Genomic DNA, 18,582 nt, shown 5'->3' with positions numbered 1-18,582 from the left:
TTCCACAGTTTTGATGAAATGGATGCACAATTTGAGGTTCAGGTGAAGAGGGATGGGGGCTGGAGAAGAGAATGGATTTGATTTTAATACATCTTACCAATTTTTGGACAGAGTTGATCACTATTGAGCTAAAGAAATAGTGAAATAAAAGGGAAAAGTGGAAAAATAGTTTGAAAATACTGAAATGGAAAAAAGTATTCTATACATTAAATCACATAAATTGAAGAAAAATTATTACTTTTTTGGTAGTTTGTGTTTGGACCACAGAGTTTAAAATCAAGACCAGCAAGCCTTTTTTAATACATTCAGGTCTCGGAGCAGTAAATCAAAGTAATTTTTGTCATATGTTTGAATTAGGCTTTTTATGATGTTTATTGTGGACTTTTGGAGGAAAGTAGTGATTGAGAGTGTTTTGAGATTATACAATTTTGGAGCCTGCAAGCTGTTCTTAACTTGGACATGGGGGTCAAATAGTCAATACTATCAAGCAACACTACAATCTATCCAGATTAATTCAAAAAACCTGTAGAGGTGCCATAATGGACATTCTGTCCAGCAGTTCACACAAACCAAAACTTTTATATTCATTTCCTAATTGCTTTGCATATTTGTGCACAATTATGTGAGCTGTATACTGATCCTGTTTCTCTGAGCAGTATATCTTTGTCCAAATATAATAGCTTCATATTTATTCCTCATTCACTGGATTTTTTGTGGTTTAATTACAAGTATAATTGTATAGTTTTGACAGTTCACGGATATGTGTCGGTGCAGGCTCGATGGGCCGAAATGGCCTCTATCTGCACTGGGGTTTCTGTGATTCTGTGATCACAATGTTGCTATACTTTATTTTGGGTGGGAAGGGTTACAATTAATGTTTAACATGTCAAATTACTTATAATGGGTCTGGCTACATTCAAGAGGGTATATCTATTTTTAGAAGAGGGAGGTTCACTTTTTTATACTTGCATCCCATATACAATTGTTTCATGATAGATGTACCCTGAGGACACATCCCAAGATGCCATGGAGTTTAAGAAAAAGGCTAAGGATTTGCTTCATCTGGCTGCAAAGACATTGAATAGACAGGAGGTGCCATTCTGGCTCAGCAGTGGAACATGTCTAGGTAAAGTACTGTGTGCATATTTTGGAATAGCTTTCTGACAATGTACTGAAGTTAAACATACAGGAACAGTTAATTTCATTAAACAAGGCAGAGAGGTTAGAGAGTATATGGGAGTCTTCAGACTCCCTGCAATCCATAAAATTAAGCGACCTTAATTGAGGTGTATAAAATTGAGGGGCCTAGATAGAGTGGATAGGAAGGACCTATTGCCCTTGGAGAGGTCAATAACTAGGGGGCATAGATTTAAAATAATTGGTAGAAGGATTGGAGGGGAGTTGAGAACTTTTTTCACTAGAGGGTTTGGGGGTCTGGAATTCACTACCTGAAACAGTGGTAGAAGCAGAAACCCTCATCGCATTTAAAAAGTATTTGGATATGAAGTGCCGTAACCTACCGGGCTACGGACCAAGAGCTGGAAAGTGGGATTAGGCTGGATCGCTCTTTTTCGGCCGGCACAGACACATGGACTGAATGGCTGCCTTCTGTGCTGTAAATTTCTATGATTCTATGAACCTTGTGGCTTTAGGAATGGAAGGACTAGAACAGTGTATGGTAATAAAATAAATTTAACAATTTTGGGTGGAAGTCGCTACCACAAGGGGATGAATGAATGGATGCCAAATTAAAGGAGCAGAAAGAGATCTTTAAATGAAATTAACCTGGAATCCGTGGAATGGAGTCGTCTCAGGAATGACCATTAAACCATGAACTGGATGGAAATGTGTGCAGTTAGAAAATTGTGCACATCTGATAATATGGAATAATTAATAATTGTTTGGATTTCTGGAAGAATGGAGGGAGAGAGATTAAAATGTTGCAAGACATAGATTATGTAAATGTAAGTAGGCCATGATGTGCTATCAATAACTCAAAAGACTGAGATTAAGCGAGTAATTAACAGGCTTTTATTAACAAGAGAATGAAGGTGTGCCTCGAGTGGTCGACCGGTCCAGAATACAGAGGGACTGTGGCGCAGTCATCTTTATACCTGGACTCGTGGGAGGAGTCAGCCGAGACATGTACAGGCATGTACACAGTGGAATACAAACAGTGGTTTACCACATTCACCCCTTGTTTAAAAATGAGTCCGGCGGGGTGAAGTGTATTAAAAGTTAGTGTATTGGAGTCTCTCCGGAGGTCTTGTCTGCCGCTGTGATCGACGTGGCGACGGCAGGGGTAGTGAAGCTTCCGGCGTCGAGTCCCGTGTAGGCTGGGGCACTGGTGTGTAGTCCTCGTAGGCGTCAAGCGGGTCGCAGGGCCCAGGCCCACCGTCTGCTGGGGCTGGATATCGGGTCGTGGGGGGGGGGGGTGGTAGTGGGTTACTGCGGCCCCCGAGGGTGCGAGGTCTCATATGGAGACTGTGTCCTCCCGCCCGTCCGGGTACGCAATGTAAGCATACTGGGGGTTGGCGTGGAGGAGGTCGACCCTTTCGACCAGGGGGTCCGTTTTATGGGTCCTCGCGTGTCTTCTCAGTAGGACCGGCCCTGGGGACGTCAGCCATGGCGGTAGCGATGTCCCCAATGTGGACTTCCTTGGGAAGACAAACATTTTCTCATGAGGGGTGGCGTTAGTGGCAGTGCAGAGCGGTGACCGAATAGAGTGGAGCGCATCGGGGAGCACATCCTGCCAGCGGGAGGTCGGAAGGCCCCTAGACTTTAAGGCTAGCAGGGCGGCCTTCCAAACTGTCGCATTCTCTCTTTCCACCTGTCCGTTCCCCCGGGGGTTGTAACTGGTGGTCCTGCTTGTGGCAATACCCCTAGCGAGCAGGCACTGATGGAGTTCGTCGCTCATAAACGATGAGCCCCGGTCGCTATGGATATAGCTGGGGAAACCGAACAGGGTGAAGAGGTCGTTCAGACATTTAATGACCGTGGCACTGGTCATGTCCGGGCAGGGGATGGCAGACGGGAAATGGGAGTACTCATCAATAATGTTGAGGAAGTACACATTGTGGTCGGAGGAGGGGAGAGGCCCTTTAAAATCAACGCTCAGGCGCTCGAAGGGGCGAGTGGCTTTTATCAGGTGAGCCCTGTCTGGTCTATAAAAGTGCGGTTTGCACTCAGCGCAGACTTGGCAGTTCCTGGTCATGGTCCTGACCTCCTCAATGGAGTAAGGCAGGTTGCGGGCCTTGATGAAGTGGAAGAACCTGGTGACGCCCGGGTGGCAGAGGTCATTGTGGAGGGCCTGCAGTCTATCGATCTGCGCGCTGGCGCAGGTGCCACGCGATAGAGCATCCGGGGGTTCAATGAGCTTCCCGGGCCGGTACAAGATCTCGTAATTGTAGGTGGAAAGTTCGATTCTCCACCTCAAGATCTTGTCGTTTTTGATTTTGCCCCTCTGCTTGTTGTTAAACATAAACGCAACTGAACGCTGGTCAGTGAGCAGGGTAAATCGTTTTCCGGCCAGGTAGTGCCTCCAATGACGCACAGCCTCCACAATAGCCTGGGCCTCCTCCTCAACAGCGGAGTGTCTGGTCTCCGGGCCCTGGAGGGTTCGTGAAAAGAAGGCCACGGGTCTCCCCGCCTGATTAAGGGTAGCGGCCAGGGCAAAGTCGGACGCGTCGCTTTCCACCTGGAAGGGGATGGATTCGTCCACTGCGTGCATGGTGGCTTTGGCAATGTCTTCCTTGATACGGTGGAAGGCTAAGCGGGCCTCTGCCGTCACGGGAAAAGAGGTGGACTTGATCAGCGGACGGGCCTTGTCCGCATAGTAGGGGACCCACTGGGCGTAATAGGAGGAAAAACCCTAGGCACCTCTTCAGGGCCTTGAGGCAGTGGGGCAGTGGGAGTTCCATAAGGGGACGCATCCGGTCGGGGTCGGGACCGATGACTCCGTGTTCCACAACACAGCCAAGGATGGTGAGGCGGGTTGTGCGGAATATGCACTTCTCCTTGTTATACGTCAGGTTGAGGAGTTTGGCGGTGCAGAGGAATTTTTCGAGGTTTGCGTCATGGTCCTGCAAGTCATGGCCGCAGATGGTCACATTGTCCAGATATGGGAAAGTGGCTTGCAACACATTTTGATCGACCATCCGGTCCATCTCCCTTTGGAAGACGGAGACCCCGTTGGTGACGCCAAAGGGAACCCTAAGGAAGTGATAGAGGCGGCCGTTTGCCTCAAAGGCAGTATACTGGCGGTCCTCAGGGCGGATAGGGAGCTGGTGGTACGCTGATTTCAGGTCAATGGTCGAGAAGACGCGGTACTGCGCGATCTGGTTGACCATATCAGCTATACGGGGGAGTGGGTAAGCGTCCAGCAGGGTGTAGCGATTTATTGTCTGGCTGTAGTCGATGACCAGGTGCTGCTTCTCGCCGGTCTTAACGACCACAACCTGGGCTCGCCAGGGGCTGGTGCTGCCCTCAATAATCCCCTCCTTCAGGAGCCGCTCCACTTCGGTTTTAATGAAAACCCTGTCCCCGGCACTGTATCGCCTGCTCTTTGTGGCGATGGGCTTACAGTCGGGGGTGAGGTTAGCAAACAGTGGGGGTGACTGAGTGTGGAGAGGTTGCACCTGGTGCGCGGCGGGCAATTTGGAAGCTGCTGGCTGCGGACTGTGAGTGGGGGGGAGGGGTCCACCGTATGCCATCGTAACACTTTTAAGGTGGCACTGAAAATCTAACCCCAGTAGAACGGCAGCACAGAGGTGGGGCAGGACCAGAAGTTTAAAATTATCGTACACAGTCCCGTCTACTACGAGTGTCACCACTCAGTAGCCGCCAATGTCCGCCGACTGGGACTCGGAGGCCATAGAAATCCGCTGGTGCGCAGGCAGGACTGGGAGAGAGCAACGCCGCACCGTGTCGGGGTGGATGAAGCTCTCCGTGCTCCCAGAGTCAAAAAGGCAGATTGTTTCGTGACCATTTACCTTAATGTCCATTGTGGACGAGGCCAGCTGGTGCGGTCTCGCTTGGTCCAGCATAACGGAGGCCAGCGTAGGGGTCGGTGTGTCGCTGCGGGTAGCAGATGAGGCGGTGTTGGGGGCCTGCTGCGTCTTGGCTGTCGTCCAAGATGGCGGCGTCCATGATCCCCATGTGGCTGGAGGCGTCCAAAATGGCTGCTGTTCCGGTGGTTCGCACATGGCTGGGGAGGCCCAAGATGGCGGCCCACACGCGGCGCTGCTGGGGTTCGGGGTGGCTTTGGCCCTGCAGACGCTGGCGTAGTGTCCTTTCTTCCCGCAGCCCGAGCAGATCGCATTTTTTGCCGGGCAGCGCGCTCTGGGGTGTTTGGCCTGGCCACAGAAGTAGCATTTCTGGCCTTGGGGCACTGCTGTCTGGCCTTGGGACACTGCTGTGGTAGTTGGGCCGTGGCTGGGGTGGCACGGCGCTATGAGACGGTCCTACCGTGTCCCAGGCTGTCGTTCCCCGCGGCGTCCACGGTGCAGAGGAGTAGGCGTCCATGCCCCGGTAGGCTGCGTCCAATGATAGTGCGAGTTCAGAGGCCTTGTTGAGATCGAGGTCACTCTGCTCCAACAGTCGCTGTTGGGTGTAATCGGACCTGTGGCCCGCTACAAAAGCGTCCCGGATAAGTTCCTCTGTGTACACGGCGGCCTTTACATCCTTACAACCACAGGCCCGGCCAAGCACAGACAGTGCTTGAAGGTATTCCTCGGTCGATTCCCCAGGTTGTTGTTTACGACTCCCCAGGAGGTGCCTAGCGTACACCTCGTTCACTGGGCGCGTGTACTGGTCCTTGAGGAGCTTGATAGCATCCGCGTACGAGGTCGCGTCCTGGATGACCGAGTACACTCGGTGGTTCACTTTGGAGGTCAGGACGTCCAGCTTGTCCTCGTCCGATTTGACCGTTTCAGCGGAGGCGATCAGAAATTTTTCAAAACACCTAAGCCAGTGAGTAAACTTGGTGGATGAGTCCGCCTCCCGATGATCTAAGTCCAGGCATGCTGGTGTGAGGATCTTCTCCATTATAAAAATCTTGTTAATAAAATTGATGCGCTATCAATAACTCAAAAGACTGAGATTAAGCGAGTAATTAACAGGCTTTTATTAACAAGAGAATGAAGGTGTGCCTCGAGTGGTCGACCAGTCCAGAATACAGAGGGACTGTGGAGCAGTCACCTTTATACCTGGACTCGTGGGAGGAGTCAGCCGAGACATGTACAGGCATGTACACAGTGGAATACAAACAGTGGTTTACCACAGGCCATTTGATTAAAACTTCAAGGGCAAAACTGAAAGATACAAATTTAAAAGTAACCAGCCTCATTCACGATTAGAAAAGCACTTAGAAGAAACTCCTCCCCCCTGCTGAGTAGTGACCATGTAGAACAGACTCCCAGCAAAAATGGATAGGGCCAAGTTGACACTGACTCCTTTTTGGAAGAGCTAGGAATCTGGGTGGAAATAAGGTTGGTGGTTACAGGACACAATGTTTCCTGTTGCAGTGGAGGGCAGTAGACCAGAGTTGAATGGTGGAGATATGGGGACGGATAAATATTCGAGTTTTCCCGATCTTTGGGGATCAGGGAATATTTAAGCAAAAACTTTGCTTCTGAAGATTAAATGGTTGAAGTCAAAATACATGGCCTATGGAAAGAATGGGCTTTGATGGGGCAAATTTTGTGATTTCTTGAAAATTAAAATGTTTTAAAAGGGAGTAGAACCCTACTTCCCTGCTCTAGGGTATGTTGAGAGTAATTTTAGCTACTTGTAGAAAGTTTAGTTGGGTGGGAAGTGACTTGTGGCAGCACATTTTTGTGCAGAAGTAGTTTGGGTGCACACGAGGGCAAACTGATGCCTGTGACAAAGCTCCTTGAAGCAGTGCATGTTGTACAACTGGAGAAAGTTAGTAATAGAGGCCAGCAAGGGGGAAAACTAGGTCAAGCAGGAGAGGAAACACAAGGAAAGAAAGAAAGACTTGCATTTATATAATGTCTTTCACAACCTTAGGACATCCCAAAGTGCTTTACAGCCAATGAAGTACAGTATAGTCACTGTTGTAATGTAGGAAAGTGTAGAAATCATCATCTGGCAAGTAGAATGCCAGGTGATCCGTCCAGTTTTATTCTAAACAATAATGAGAATAAAACCGGACGGACCACCGGCATCGACCTCGGCACCGGCTTCGGACACGACAATGGCACACTCAGCCCAGTTGACCCTGCAAAGTCCTCCTCACTAACATCTGGGGACTTGTGCCAAAATTGGGAGGGCTGTCCTACAGACTAGTCAAGCAACAAACAGCCTGACGAATCCTACCTTTTCAGCCAATGCCCCAGACTCCTTCATCACCAACCCTGGGTATATCCTGTGTCCTACCGGCAGGACAGACCCAGCAGAGGTGGTGGCACAGTCGGGAGGGAGTGGCCCTGGGAGTCCTCAACATTGACTCCGGACCTCATGAAGTCTCATGGCTTCAGGTCAAGCATGCCTCCTGCTGATTACCACCTATTGGCTACACTCAGCTGGTGAATCCGTACTCCTCCATGTTGAACACCACTTGGAAGAAGCACTGAGGATAGCAAGGGCACAGAATGTACTCTGGGTGGGGGACTTCAATGTCTGTTACCAAAAGTGGCTCAATAGCACCACTACTGACTGAATTGACAGAGCCCTGAAAGACGTAGCTGCCAGATTGGGACTGCAGCAGGTGGTGAGAGAACCAACACGAGGGAAAAACCTACTTGACCTCGTCCTCACCAATCTACTTGTCACAGATGCATTTGTCCATGATAGTATTAGTAGCAGGGACCACCGCACAGTCCTTGTGGAAACAAAGTCCCGTCTTCACACTGAGGATACCCTCCATGTTGTGTGACACTACCACCGTGCTAAATGGGATAGGTTCAGAACAGATCCAGCACCTCAAAACTGGGCATCCCTGAGGCGCTGTGGCCATCAGCAGCAGAATTGTATTCCACCACAATCTGTAACCTCATGGCCCAGCATATCCCACACTCTACCATTACCATCAAGCCAGGGGACCAACCCTGGTTCAATGAGGAGTGCAGAGGAGCATGCCAGGAGCAGCACCAGGTGTACCTAAAAATGAGGTGCCAACTTGGGGAAGCTGCAATACAAGACTACATGTATGCTCAACAGTGGAAGCAGCATGCTGTAGACAGAGCTAAGCAATCCCACAATCGACGGATCAGATCAAAGCTCTGCACTCCTGCCACATCCAGTCGTGAATGGTGGTGGACAATTAAACAACTAACGGGAGGAGGAGGCTCCATGAATATCCCCAGGCTCCATGATGGCGGAGCCCAACACGTGAGTGCAAAACCCAAGGCTGAAGCGTTTGCAACCATCTTCAGCCAGAAGTGCCGAGTGGATGATCCATCTCTGCCTCCTGCAGTCCCCACCATCGCAGAAGCCAGTCTTCAGCCAATTTGATTCACTCCACGTGATATCAAAACGGCTGAGCGCACAGGATACAGCAAAGGCTATGGGCCCCGGCAACATCCTGGCTGTCGTACTGGAGACTTGTGCAGAACTAGCCGTGCCTCAAGCCAAGCTGTTCCAGGACAGCTACAACACTGGCATCTACCCAACAATGTGGAAAACTGCCCAGATATGTCCTGTCCACAAAAAGCAGGACAAATCCAATCCGGCCGATTACCGTCCCATCAGTCTACTCTGTGATTAGCAAAGTGATGGAAGGTGTCGTCGACAGTGCTATCAAGCGGCACTTCCTCACCAATAGCCTGCTCACCATTGCTCAGTTCGGGTTCCACCAGGGCCACTCTGCTCCAGACCTCATTACAGCCTTGGTCCAAACATGGACAAAAGAGCTGAATTCCAGAGGTGAGGTGAGGGTGACTGCCCTTGATATCAAGGCAGCATTTGACTGAGTGTGGCATCAAGGAGCCCCAGTAAAACTGAAGTCAATGGGAATCGGGGGGGAAGACTCTCCACTGGCTGGAGTCATACCTAGCACAAAGGAAGATGGTTGTGGTCGTTGGAGGTCAATCATCTCAGCCCCAGGACATCGCTGCAGGAGTTCCCCAGGGCAGGTGTCCTAAGCCCAACTTCAGCTGCTTAATCAATGATCTCCCTTCCATCATAAGGTCAAAAGTGGGGATGTTCGCTGATGACTGCACAGTGTTCAGTTCCATTTGCAACTCCTCCAATAGTGAAGCAGTCCATGCCTGCATGCAGCAAGACCTGGAAGACTTTCAGGCTTGGGCTGATAAGTGGCAAGTAACATTCACAACACACCAGTGCCAGGCAATGATCATCTCCAACAAGCAAGAGTCTAACCACTGGCCCTTGACATTCAACGGCATAACCATTGCTGAATCCTCCACCATCAACATCCTGGGGGGGGTCACCATTGACCAGAAACTTAATTGGACCAGCCACATAAATACTGTGGCAACAAGAGCAGGTCAGAGGCTGGGTATTCAGCAGCAAGTGTCTCACCACCTGACTCCCAAAAGCCTTTCCACCATCTACAAGGCATAAGTTAGGAATGTGATGGAATACTCTCCACTTGCCTGGATGAGTGCAGCTCCAACAACACTGAAGAATCTCTACACCAGCCACGACAAAGCAGCCCGCTTGATTGGCACCCCATCTACCACCTTAAACTTTTGCTCCCTCCATCGCCAGTGCACCGTGGCTGCAGTGTGTACCATCTACAAGATGCACTGCAGCAACTCACCACGGCTTCTTCGGCAGCACCTCCCAAACCCATGACCTTTATCACCTAAAAGGAGGAGGGTGGCAAGCGCATGGGAACACCATCACCTGCAACTTCCCCTCCAAGTCACACACCAGCCTGACTTGGAATATATCGCCGTTCCTTCATCGTGACGACTGGGTCAAAATCCTGGAACTCCCTCCCTCGCAGCACTACGGGAGTACCTTCACCACAAGGACTGCAGTGTTTCATGAAGGCGGCTCATCACCACCTTCTCAAGGGCAATTAGAGATGGGCAATAAATGCTGGCCTTGCCAGTGACGCCCATATCCCTGGAACGAATAAAAAAAAATCTTTGGGATGGGAGGAAGAAAGATAAGACTCCAAAAAGGAATATTGGCAGGCAGCAGACCAGTAGAGAAAGGGAATTCAGAAGAATGGAGACAGCTTAGAAATTTCCAGACGGCACTTCCAGTGGAATTGGGGATCAGTTATAGTTTTTTTTAACATTATTGTGGGGGTGAAATTGAGGTGGGTATTATTTTCCCCCCCTTCCATTCAGAAACAAAGTGAGGTCTTGATTATTGCAGCCAAGCAAGCTTTGCAAAGTGATGTTGGGCTCAGAAATAAGATAATCCAGCAGGTAAACCACTAATATCGAGTCCAAACACGCGGCCTTTGGCCAATCATTGATCGTTACAAATTGTTCCTGATATTTTGGACTTCACTACAGCAAGCCTCGAGCGAAGATCAATGTTGCCCTACATTTTGATTTCTGATTTTCTAGGATGGTTCAGACAATGTAATATCATTCCATACAGTAAAGATGTGGATTTGGGAATACTGATAAAGGATTATAAGATTGACATCATCACAGCGTTCCAGAGGGCAGGACTTCCACTGAAACATAAGTTTGGTAAAGTGAGTCAACGGCATGCTTTGCTGCGTTATCATGAATCTTGTTTATCTTACATAATTAAACATTTTTTGTAAATAATTAAATCCTTTGCATCTATGATGCATTAGTTTCTTTCACACTCAAGGGTTTCTATAGGGAGGGAAACCATGATTGGCTCAAGTATTATGTAAAATTGATTTATTAAAAATAGTCACAAAGCACTGTTATGTGAGCTATGCCTATTAGCTCAATTCCTCTATTCATTATACAAGTAGGAAAAAGCTGCAAAAAAGCAATTTGGTTACTAAAAAGCTAACAATCAGCAAGTGGCAACCACAAGTGTAAAACCAACCAAATCTTCAAGTGGCCATGTTGCTTCCTCATGTACACCAATAAATACAGCTTAAAAATACCATAGGTACGTTAACAGTGATAGTTTTTTTTTCCCCCCCTGAGAATTCTAACTTACCTGTTTTGAAGTGCTTCCAAGAAGTTGCTCCTGCACAGACCTGCCCCATTCTTTGAATCCTGGCACGTGAATTCTGCTCTAAACTCAGCACTTAGATTATTCCACAGGACTGTGAAGTTTTAGTTCCTGTTGGCGAACTGTATATCTGAGCGAGAACGAGAGTATGATGCATCATGGGAGTTTAAGGTTTCACCCCTCTTCTATAGAATATTTTAGTATTGATAAAATATATAATTTTTACCTGTATGCAGAATTACATTTGCCTATTAAATTTCATCTGCCATTCTGCCCACTTACATATTTTGTCCAACTCATTCTGTAATTTCTGAGATGCTGCCTCCAATTCATCTGCTTCTCCTAGTATGGTATCAAGAAATTTGACCAATTTGCATTGGGTGTCTGAGTCCACGTCATTGATATAAATTAGAAACACCAATCCCTAGGGCGCCCCACTTTGTACTTGCCTAGCACCCTAATGTAACTCCTCTAACAAGTGCCTCCTGTTTTTTGCCTACCTCCCATTAGTTAAAGCGAGCCAGAACCTTATTTTAATCCTAAACTCACCAAACCATTACGGAGTCTAAAATTAATTTAGTTCGACTTTTTTTTATTCTGCTTCGTTTCAGGCAGACGACAGCCTGGAGCTTTCCTTTCAGGCAGCAGATGTGAAGCTGGATATATTCTTTTTCTATGAAGAGGATGATTACATGTGGAATGGAGGAACCCAGGCCAAATCTGGCAAAAAATTCAAGTATGTTGCTAACAACATTTAATTGCTGCATCTTGTGGTCCTCTTCTAAGAGCAGTTTCTAAATGGTTAATACCTTGCAATAAGAGGATGTATACAATGCAAAGTCTACTAACCAATGCTCCCGACTTCATAGTTTACCAAAAATCAGGTCTGGAGATGCATACACATCGCATCTGTAATGGCAGCATGTACGTTGCACGTGGTACAGTATTGTACAAACATCACTAATGTGCTGTGCATGCACCTCTAATCCTGATTTACAGCAGGGAAAGAAATATAGGCTATGCAATTTGGATTTTTTTTAAGGGGATCAGGATCATTTTTTAAGTACTGCTGTGTGGTCAGTATTCTTTATGGTGCAGTGTAAGTGGATCTTTCATTCCGAGTTAGGTGTGGAGCAAGAACACCACTGAGGGGACTCTGGTCACACACCAAGGCATCGCTTAATAAAAGTAAGATCACAACTGTTCCCCTTGTGCATAATGTTCAACAATTTTTACTTTCCAGCCATCATAGGGGCAGGTAAGTGGTTGGAGCCACAACTATAAACATAGATTCATCAAATTTACTTTTAACTTTTTTAAAAAATCTAAGGATTAAACAAGAGTCTGATGGTGAGCCTCAAATGGTGTCCGTGAACTGCGTAAATAATTACAAGTTGTCAATTAGCTTAGCTGTACCTTTTTTCAAAATCCCTTGTATGTTTTCTTAAGTTAGTAGTGATTTTTTTACAGATTTTCTGTTTTTACACTAAAAACCTGAAAGATTTTAAATTGGCAGAAAGCGCTGACTCTAAAGATCATTAAGAATATGGGGATGACACTTTCTCTTCCCCATCATGTGTACTCCTTGCTTGTTTGTAAAAGCAGTCTCCAGATGATCGAAGTACTGTTATCTACACTATCTTAAAACTATTCCGTACAAAGATCTCTGTTGCAGACCCTGCTTTTTTGCTGCATTTTAGTAGAACACAAGCAGTTTAAAAAAACTTTTATTTTCTCCCCTCGTTGGAAGGCACTGAATCCTACTTTTTCATAAGCTGCCTTGATTTGTAACAAGACTTATCGTATTTTACTGCTTTGATGGATGTAAAAATTGCTTTCAACTTAAACCATTCATATTTTGAATCATTCCTGTGGACTCCAGACTTTTTATTGTGATTGCATTTTTTTTTTTTTATAAAAGCCAAGTATTACAGGGGGTTTGCTTCTCCCAGGTGTTCATAGCTAAAGTTGGTTGCCATTTTTCACATTTCAATAGATGGTATTCTTGCCCCATTGGTTATTTTGCTAGTCTAGCTTCATGCATCTGAAATGTTTGGTTCATTTGTGTGAAGCACAAGTGGGACTCACCCGGCCAAATGTTCAGCCCTGGCCACATCAATTTGCATAACCTCAGCATGAGCAGTACTTCTGCCCAGATTTCCTGGGGTTGAGACCAGCTCGACTGCTAGTTGATCCATTACTGACTGCCCCGGAATCCGAGAGTGCCAGATGTTCCATTAGAGGCATATACAGGAAAAACTCATTTAAACGGCACCTAAATATCCGGAATTCTCTATTAACCGGCAAAATTCTCACTCAGAAAACAACACCTCAATAACTGGCAATGTTGCCGAGTCAGTCTCCCGCGGTGGCCAAGTTAGTCAGTGGGGGTAGTTCTCCAAACTGCCACTACTCGGCTTCTTGGCGCTGTCGGAAATCGGAACACCTCAATATCCCTGTAACAGGAATCTGACTCTCCCGCGCTGCCGGTAGTCTCTTCTGATCCGCCATTTTATAGGGGTACTGTGTGTCTCCCGTGCTGCTGGTAGTCATTGCATTTCATTACCCTCAACTGGCAGTACTGTACTTAATCAAGCATCTTCCACCATCCATTTAACACAACATTCTGTAGGTGAGTACCCAATTACTGTATACCGCAGATTTCTTGATTTTTTAAATTTTTCTTTGTTAAAAATAGCCTCAGTAGATAACCCTCTCCATCATCCGGAATTTTTGATCAACCGGCAACACGCCGGTCCCGTCGGTGCCGGGTACCAAAGAGTTTCCTGTAGATTACATCAACAACAACAACAACAACATTGCATTTATATAGCACCTTTTAACGTAGTGAAACATCCCAAGGCACTTCACAGGAGTGATTATCAGACAGAATTTGACACTGAGCCACATAAGGAGATATTAGGACAGGTGACCAAAAGCTTGGTCAAAGAGGTATGTCTTAAGGAGTGTCTTAAAGGACAAGAGAGAGGTTTAGGGAGGAAATTGCAGAGCTTAGGGCCCAGGCAGCTGAAGGCACAGCTGCCAAAGGTGGGACAAAGGAAATCAGGGATGCCTGAGAGACCAGAATTGGAGGAACGCAGATATCTCGGAGGGTTGTAGGGCTGGAGGAGGTTACAGAGATATGCAAAATACTGGTGGCTGGTGTGCAGGCTCAAGTCAAAATGGTTGATTCACAGAGAACGACGACTGCTAAAGCATTGTATTGCGTTTTAAATGTGTAAGTTATCTTTCAAAAATGAATGAAAACAAATGTTGATTTTATAGTTTTGTGCAAAGTATCCTACCGCTATTACTACATTTGCTTAATCCGGTATCTTTTATTCTTACCAAATTGTTTTTGTAGATACATATTTCCTAAATTTACCCTGTGCTGGACGGAATTCCTAGAACTGAAGGTACGAGTCCCCTGTAAAACACTTGCATACGTGGAAGCAAACTATGGCGAGAACTGGGAAATTCCTGTAACCAGTTGGGATTGGAAAAGTTCACCATCTAATGTGCAAGAAAATGGCATTTGGCCTCCCCGGGACTGGGACGAAGTCATCCAGATACACTGAGTGTGGCTGAAACTAAATAGGGGGATAAAAGAGGAACATTGATGCAACGCATGAACCATAAATATATGGAAAAGGTGGCTTCAATGTATAATTATCTCTGGTGGGAGAATTATTGTTTGCTGAATATAAGGGTGTCGCAGCACTTAGAGCTGCACTGCCTGATCAGGTGAAGGCTGTCTACTGATGTTAATAGTGGTAAAGATTTCCCTTTGATTTGTAAAGTAATCCTCTTGCAACATAGAAAGCCAGTTTGGATACTGGACTTCACCAAACTGAACTGACAGAAAAAGACAAAATTTATTGAGCCTTAAATAAATTTTATGCTTAGAATAAACTGCCAGTAAAAGTTGAGACTTTGAATTATTTTGTGAATGTCGTGCTACTGAATGCTACTTCAGATTAAAATGTTAACTTATTCATATTTTTAAAAAAATGATATATTTATTTAGGAAATTAATTCTACAATTTAAATAAACTAATAGATTTTTAGAGACAACTCCCAGGTGACTCCTGGATACAGATGCTGCAGTGTTTACTATGTTAAAAGAAAGCTTGTCTTCAGAACTAATGCAGCTTTTCCTTTTTCCCTTTTCATTAATGTCATTATTTTGCACCTTCCTGATTTATGTATTGTCTCTATCACTAAGCAAACTTCTTCATGGAACAGTCATTCTAATGTGTAACGCATTTCAGTGCAAACTGCGATTTGGACTCTGAGGATAGAAAACTAAAGGTGGGGCTACTGAGAGGGTTGAGACCTGGTATAACCACCTCTCTGATCTCCTCCTTACAATTGCCTATTTTTCTTAAGTACTTTTTTATGAAGATGCTCTTAAGACCTTAAAAGTTCTTATGTTTTTAGTAAAAGATCCTCAGTATTAAGTTTTCATTCTGAAGTTTATGCAGTATGGAAAATGTAGACCAGGTTGGTAATATAATGGGTGTGAAAGTACAGTAACTTTTAAAATTGTCCATCTGCCTAGGGCTATTGTACTACCGTTTAATATATTCTAGTATATCCCAGGTGAGGCCACCCAAGACCCACCTTGCAAAATCCCTCTCTGTAGACAGAGCTCTTGGTATCTACCCAATCCAATCCAACCCAAACCCGGGGTGATTCCCTATTGAGCCCTCCCCCCCCCCCAATCGATTCCAGCATGTGCCCAGCTATAGCGACAACCTCAATGTGCCAGTGAACTTTCTGGTCAGTGTTGTGTGACAAAGCTGCACAGCAATGCTACAAGAAAATATATTTTTTTTAAATTGATAAATGCGGATAGGAATCTGTCAATTACACCGCACGTTTGGCTTTAATGCAATGTGATCGCTTTGAGGTGCATCAGCATCAAAACTACAGTACGTTAATAATTTCTCAAACATCTGAATAATGCACTGTGATCTAATTGGTTAGCCACTGAAGTATCTGAGCCCCACAGACTAGGCGCTTTGCAGATTTGATCCCTGTTCTGCTGAGTTAACTGTTCACGGATAGCAAGGAAGTGGAAAGTAGTGCAATTAGCCTCTGGGTATCCAGGCTAGACTATCGGGCTGGTCGATTTACTAGAAGCCCTTTTTCATTGAGGGGAAAGATACAGCATATTTTGTAACAGACTGTCAGAATTAAGTAATTGGGCTATTGCTTTGTTTTTCACTTAATTAAAAGGTGCGATCCCATTTTCAGGGAATGAACTAGGGTAAATATGTGGAAGTGCAAGTGATCATAAGAATTAGGAGCAGGAGTAGGCCATACGGCCCTTCGAGCCTGCCCCAAGTGACCCTACTGAATTATTATTTACATTTTGCAGCAAAGACCACAAGTCATTCTGAGCTGTTGAAAGTTCTTGTGGTGAAATCTGTGCTGTATTTACCCGCACATATTTTGCTACATTCTTTCTGAATTATTATGAAAAAAAATACTTTATGTAGTTCCTACAACCATAATGCCCTATGTTTGGATTAACTGTTGTATTGAGCACAAAATCTTGTACATTGTTGAAATGTTAAGAGAGGCAAAATAATATATCTATTGAGTAGCAAGAGATCAGAAGTGGAGTCTACTGCAGAGAGGCCTTTTCGGGAAATGTGCCATAGTGTAAGGATTCTTTTTAAAGTAAAATGTCTAACATTGAGATGGTTGAAAGTGTTCAAAAACCTCGATCATTCTGTCCATAAGCCCAAAGGACTTTACTCCATCTTGCACTTTATCGTGCCAGTAATATGTGTGTGTGTATATATTTAGTGTAGACTGCAGATTTGTCCGACTAAATTCACATGAAACTTAACCCATCACATTTTAAGTTATTCAACTGTTAAGTGGAAAGTATTATAGCATGGCATTGACTTGATGCATTTTTCCATCTTATTGCTACCTGCAAATGAATAATTGAATATTGCAGCCTGTCAGATGTTTTCAGTCTTTTTTGTACAGCATGCTGGAACCACGGGGCATTCTGGCTCTGCCTCGTTTGCGAAGCTGCATTTTGCCACCAGTGCGAAATCCTGTGCAAATCTCTGTCTGCAGCATCAATAGTGTTTGTTGTAGAGATACCTTACCTCTTAGAAAGTACATTTAGACAGCACCTTGAACTTTTAGTGGTTACGGCATTATAATACCAGATTCTGTGTTTATTACACTTTCCATGTTTTTAGTCATAAGTTCTAAACAATTACTGTATCTGAGGTCTTAACTTTATATGCATGTTTGGTACATTTGTGTAACACATTTTGCATATTTCAAAACCTATGGTTTAGGAATAAATTGTAACTTGTTCCCTTTGTCATTTATTTATTGGGCAATGAATCGTACATCTGTAAATTAAAATGACCATTGCAGGTAGTGGATTAGCATTCTCCGTTCACCTCTGGGTCCCAGGTTTAAATCTGGCTGAGGTAGGAGGAAGTCTCATTATTAGGCATGAGTTAGTTACCTTAAATGTAGTTTGCTGACAAAATTGTAAACATGGAAGCAGGTGTATAACTCTTTACCTAAAAACATGGTATAAGCTGATTCCATAAATAATTTTAAAAGGGAGTTGGACAGGTACTTGAGGAATTTACAGGGTTATGGACAAAAAGCGGGGGGGGACCTAATTGGATAGCTCTTTCAAAGAGCTAGCACAGGCACGACAGGCCGAATGGCGGCCTCCTGTGCTGTAAGTTTCTATGATTCTATGAACTTTGAAACTCTTGCAGTATTTTTTAGTCGGAGGCAAACAGCTTTTCTGTTTCTCTGCTGTCAAGAGTGTCGAGTCCTTTATATTACAGAACCTGTAGAAAGGGGAGCAGTAGAGATGTTCGCCCCTCCTCAGTTTTTGCTGGATTTAAACCAATGTTTGAGAGGAGAAAGTGCCACCTAGTCTCAGCACTGTTTTTGTTTTAAGCGGTGATGCTTTGCCCCGCTGTTTATTTTGAGACGAGGATAATCTGCTGTAAGGCGTTGCAGATATTTTTTTTAATGTTTCATCTTTGAGGATTGCAATAGTGCCTTTATCACAACCAGATAGCGTGACATCTACTGTGCATAAATACTGATCAATGCACCACGACCGTACACCTAATAAGTGAAGCATAGAGAGGGAGTTTCTAAAAGCGGTGGGTTGTTGAACTTAAACCTGTAACACCTCTTTCCTGAAAAACAACCTCAGCCTGATTTAAAAGAATATTTTCCATTTCAGTTTAAAATCTTAACGGGCATTGTTGGAGGAATAAGAGGCATTAACTTATAGATTAGTAAATCTGAAATGTTTTACAAGTCTGATCCAAATTCAGTAGAACTCGCAGAGTTAAGCCATTTGTGATCTTGTAACAACTTATTTAATTATCAAATAAAATATGCTCAATTCCTTCCTGCGATCTATTTAATTACTCTACAACTACTATCAGGCAAAGCACAGTACAT

The 18,582-nt window shown here is 45.1% G+C and overlaps 1 protein-coding gene across 4 annotated transcripts in view; it reads left to right on the top strand.

Annotated features, from left to right (window-relative positions):
* The window catches only part of fktn (fukutin), a 37,188-nt gene extending 19,734 nt beyond the window's left edge, over positions 1 to 17,454 (top strand). For 3 of the 4 annotated variants that reach the window (XM_085991995.1, XM_085991999.1, XM_085991992.1), the window contains exons 7-10: positions 997 to 1,126; positions 10,512 to 10,645; positions 11,718 to 11,842; positions 14,471 to 17,454. In XM_085991995.1, the coding sequence (XP_085848121.1) occupies positions 997 to 1,126; positions 10,512 to 10,645; positions 11,718 to 11,842; positions 14,471 to 14,684 (603 nt within the window). In that variant the 3' untranslated portion in view covers positions 14,685 to 17,454. The remainder of the gene's footprint in view (positions 1 to 996; positions 1,127 to 10,511; positions 10,646 to 11,717; positions 11,843 to 14,470) is intronic. The other variant, XR_015078879.1, reaches the window with a different exon arrangement.
* The last annotated feature ends 1,128 nt before the right edge of the window (positions 17,455 to 18,582 follow it).

Source organism: Somniosus microcephalus, chromosome 1 (assembly GCF_052327205.1).
Source record: "Somniosus microcephalus isolate GS21.2 chromosome 1, FLI_Smic_1.0, whole genome shotgun sequence".
In the NCBI taxonomy this organism is placed as follows: Eukaryota; Metazoa; Chordata; class Chondrichthyes; order Squaliformes; family Somniosidae; genus Somniosus; species Somniosus microcephalus.
The sequence above is the reverse complement of the archived record's forward strand: the minus strand, read 5'-3'. Positions and strand labels throughout refer to the sequence as shown.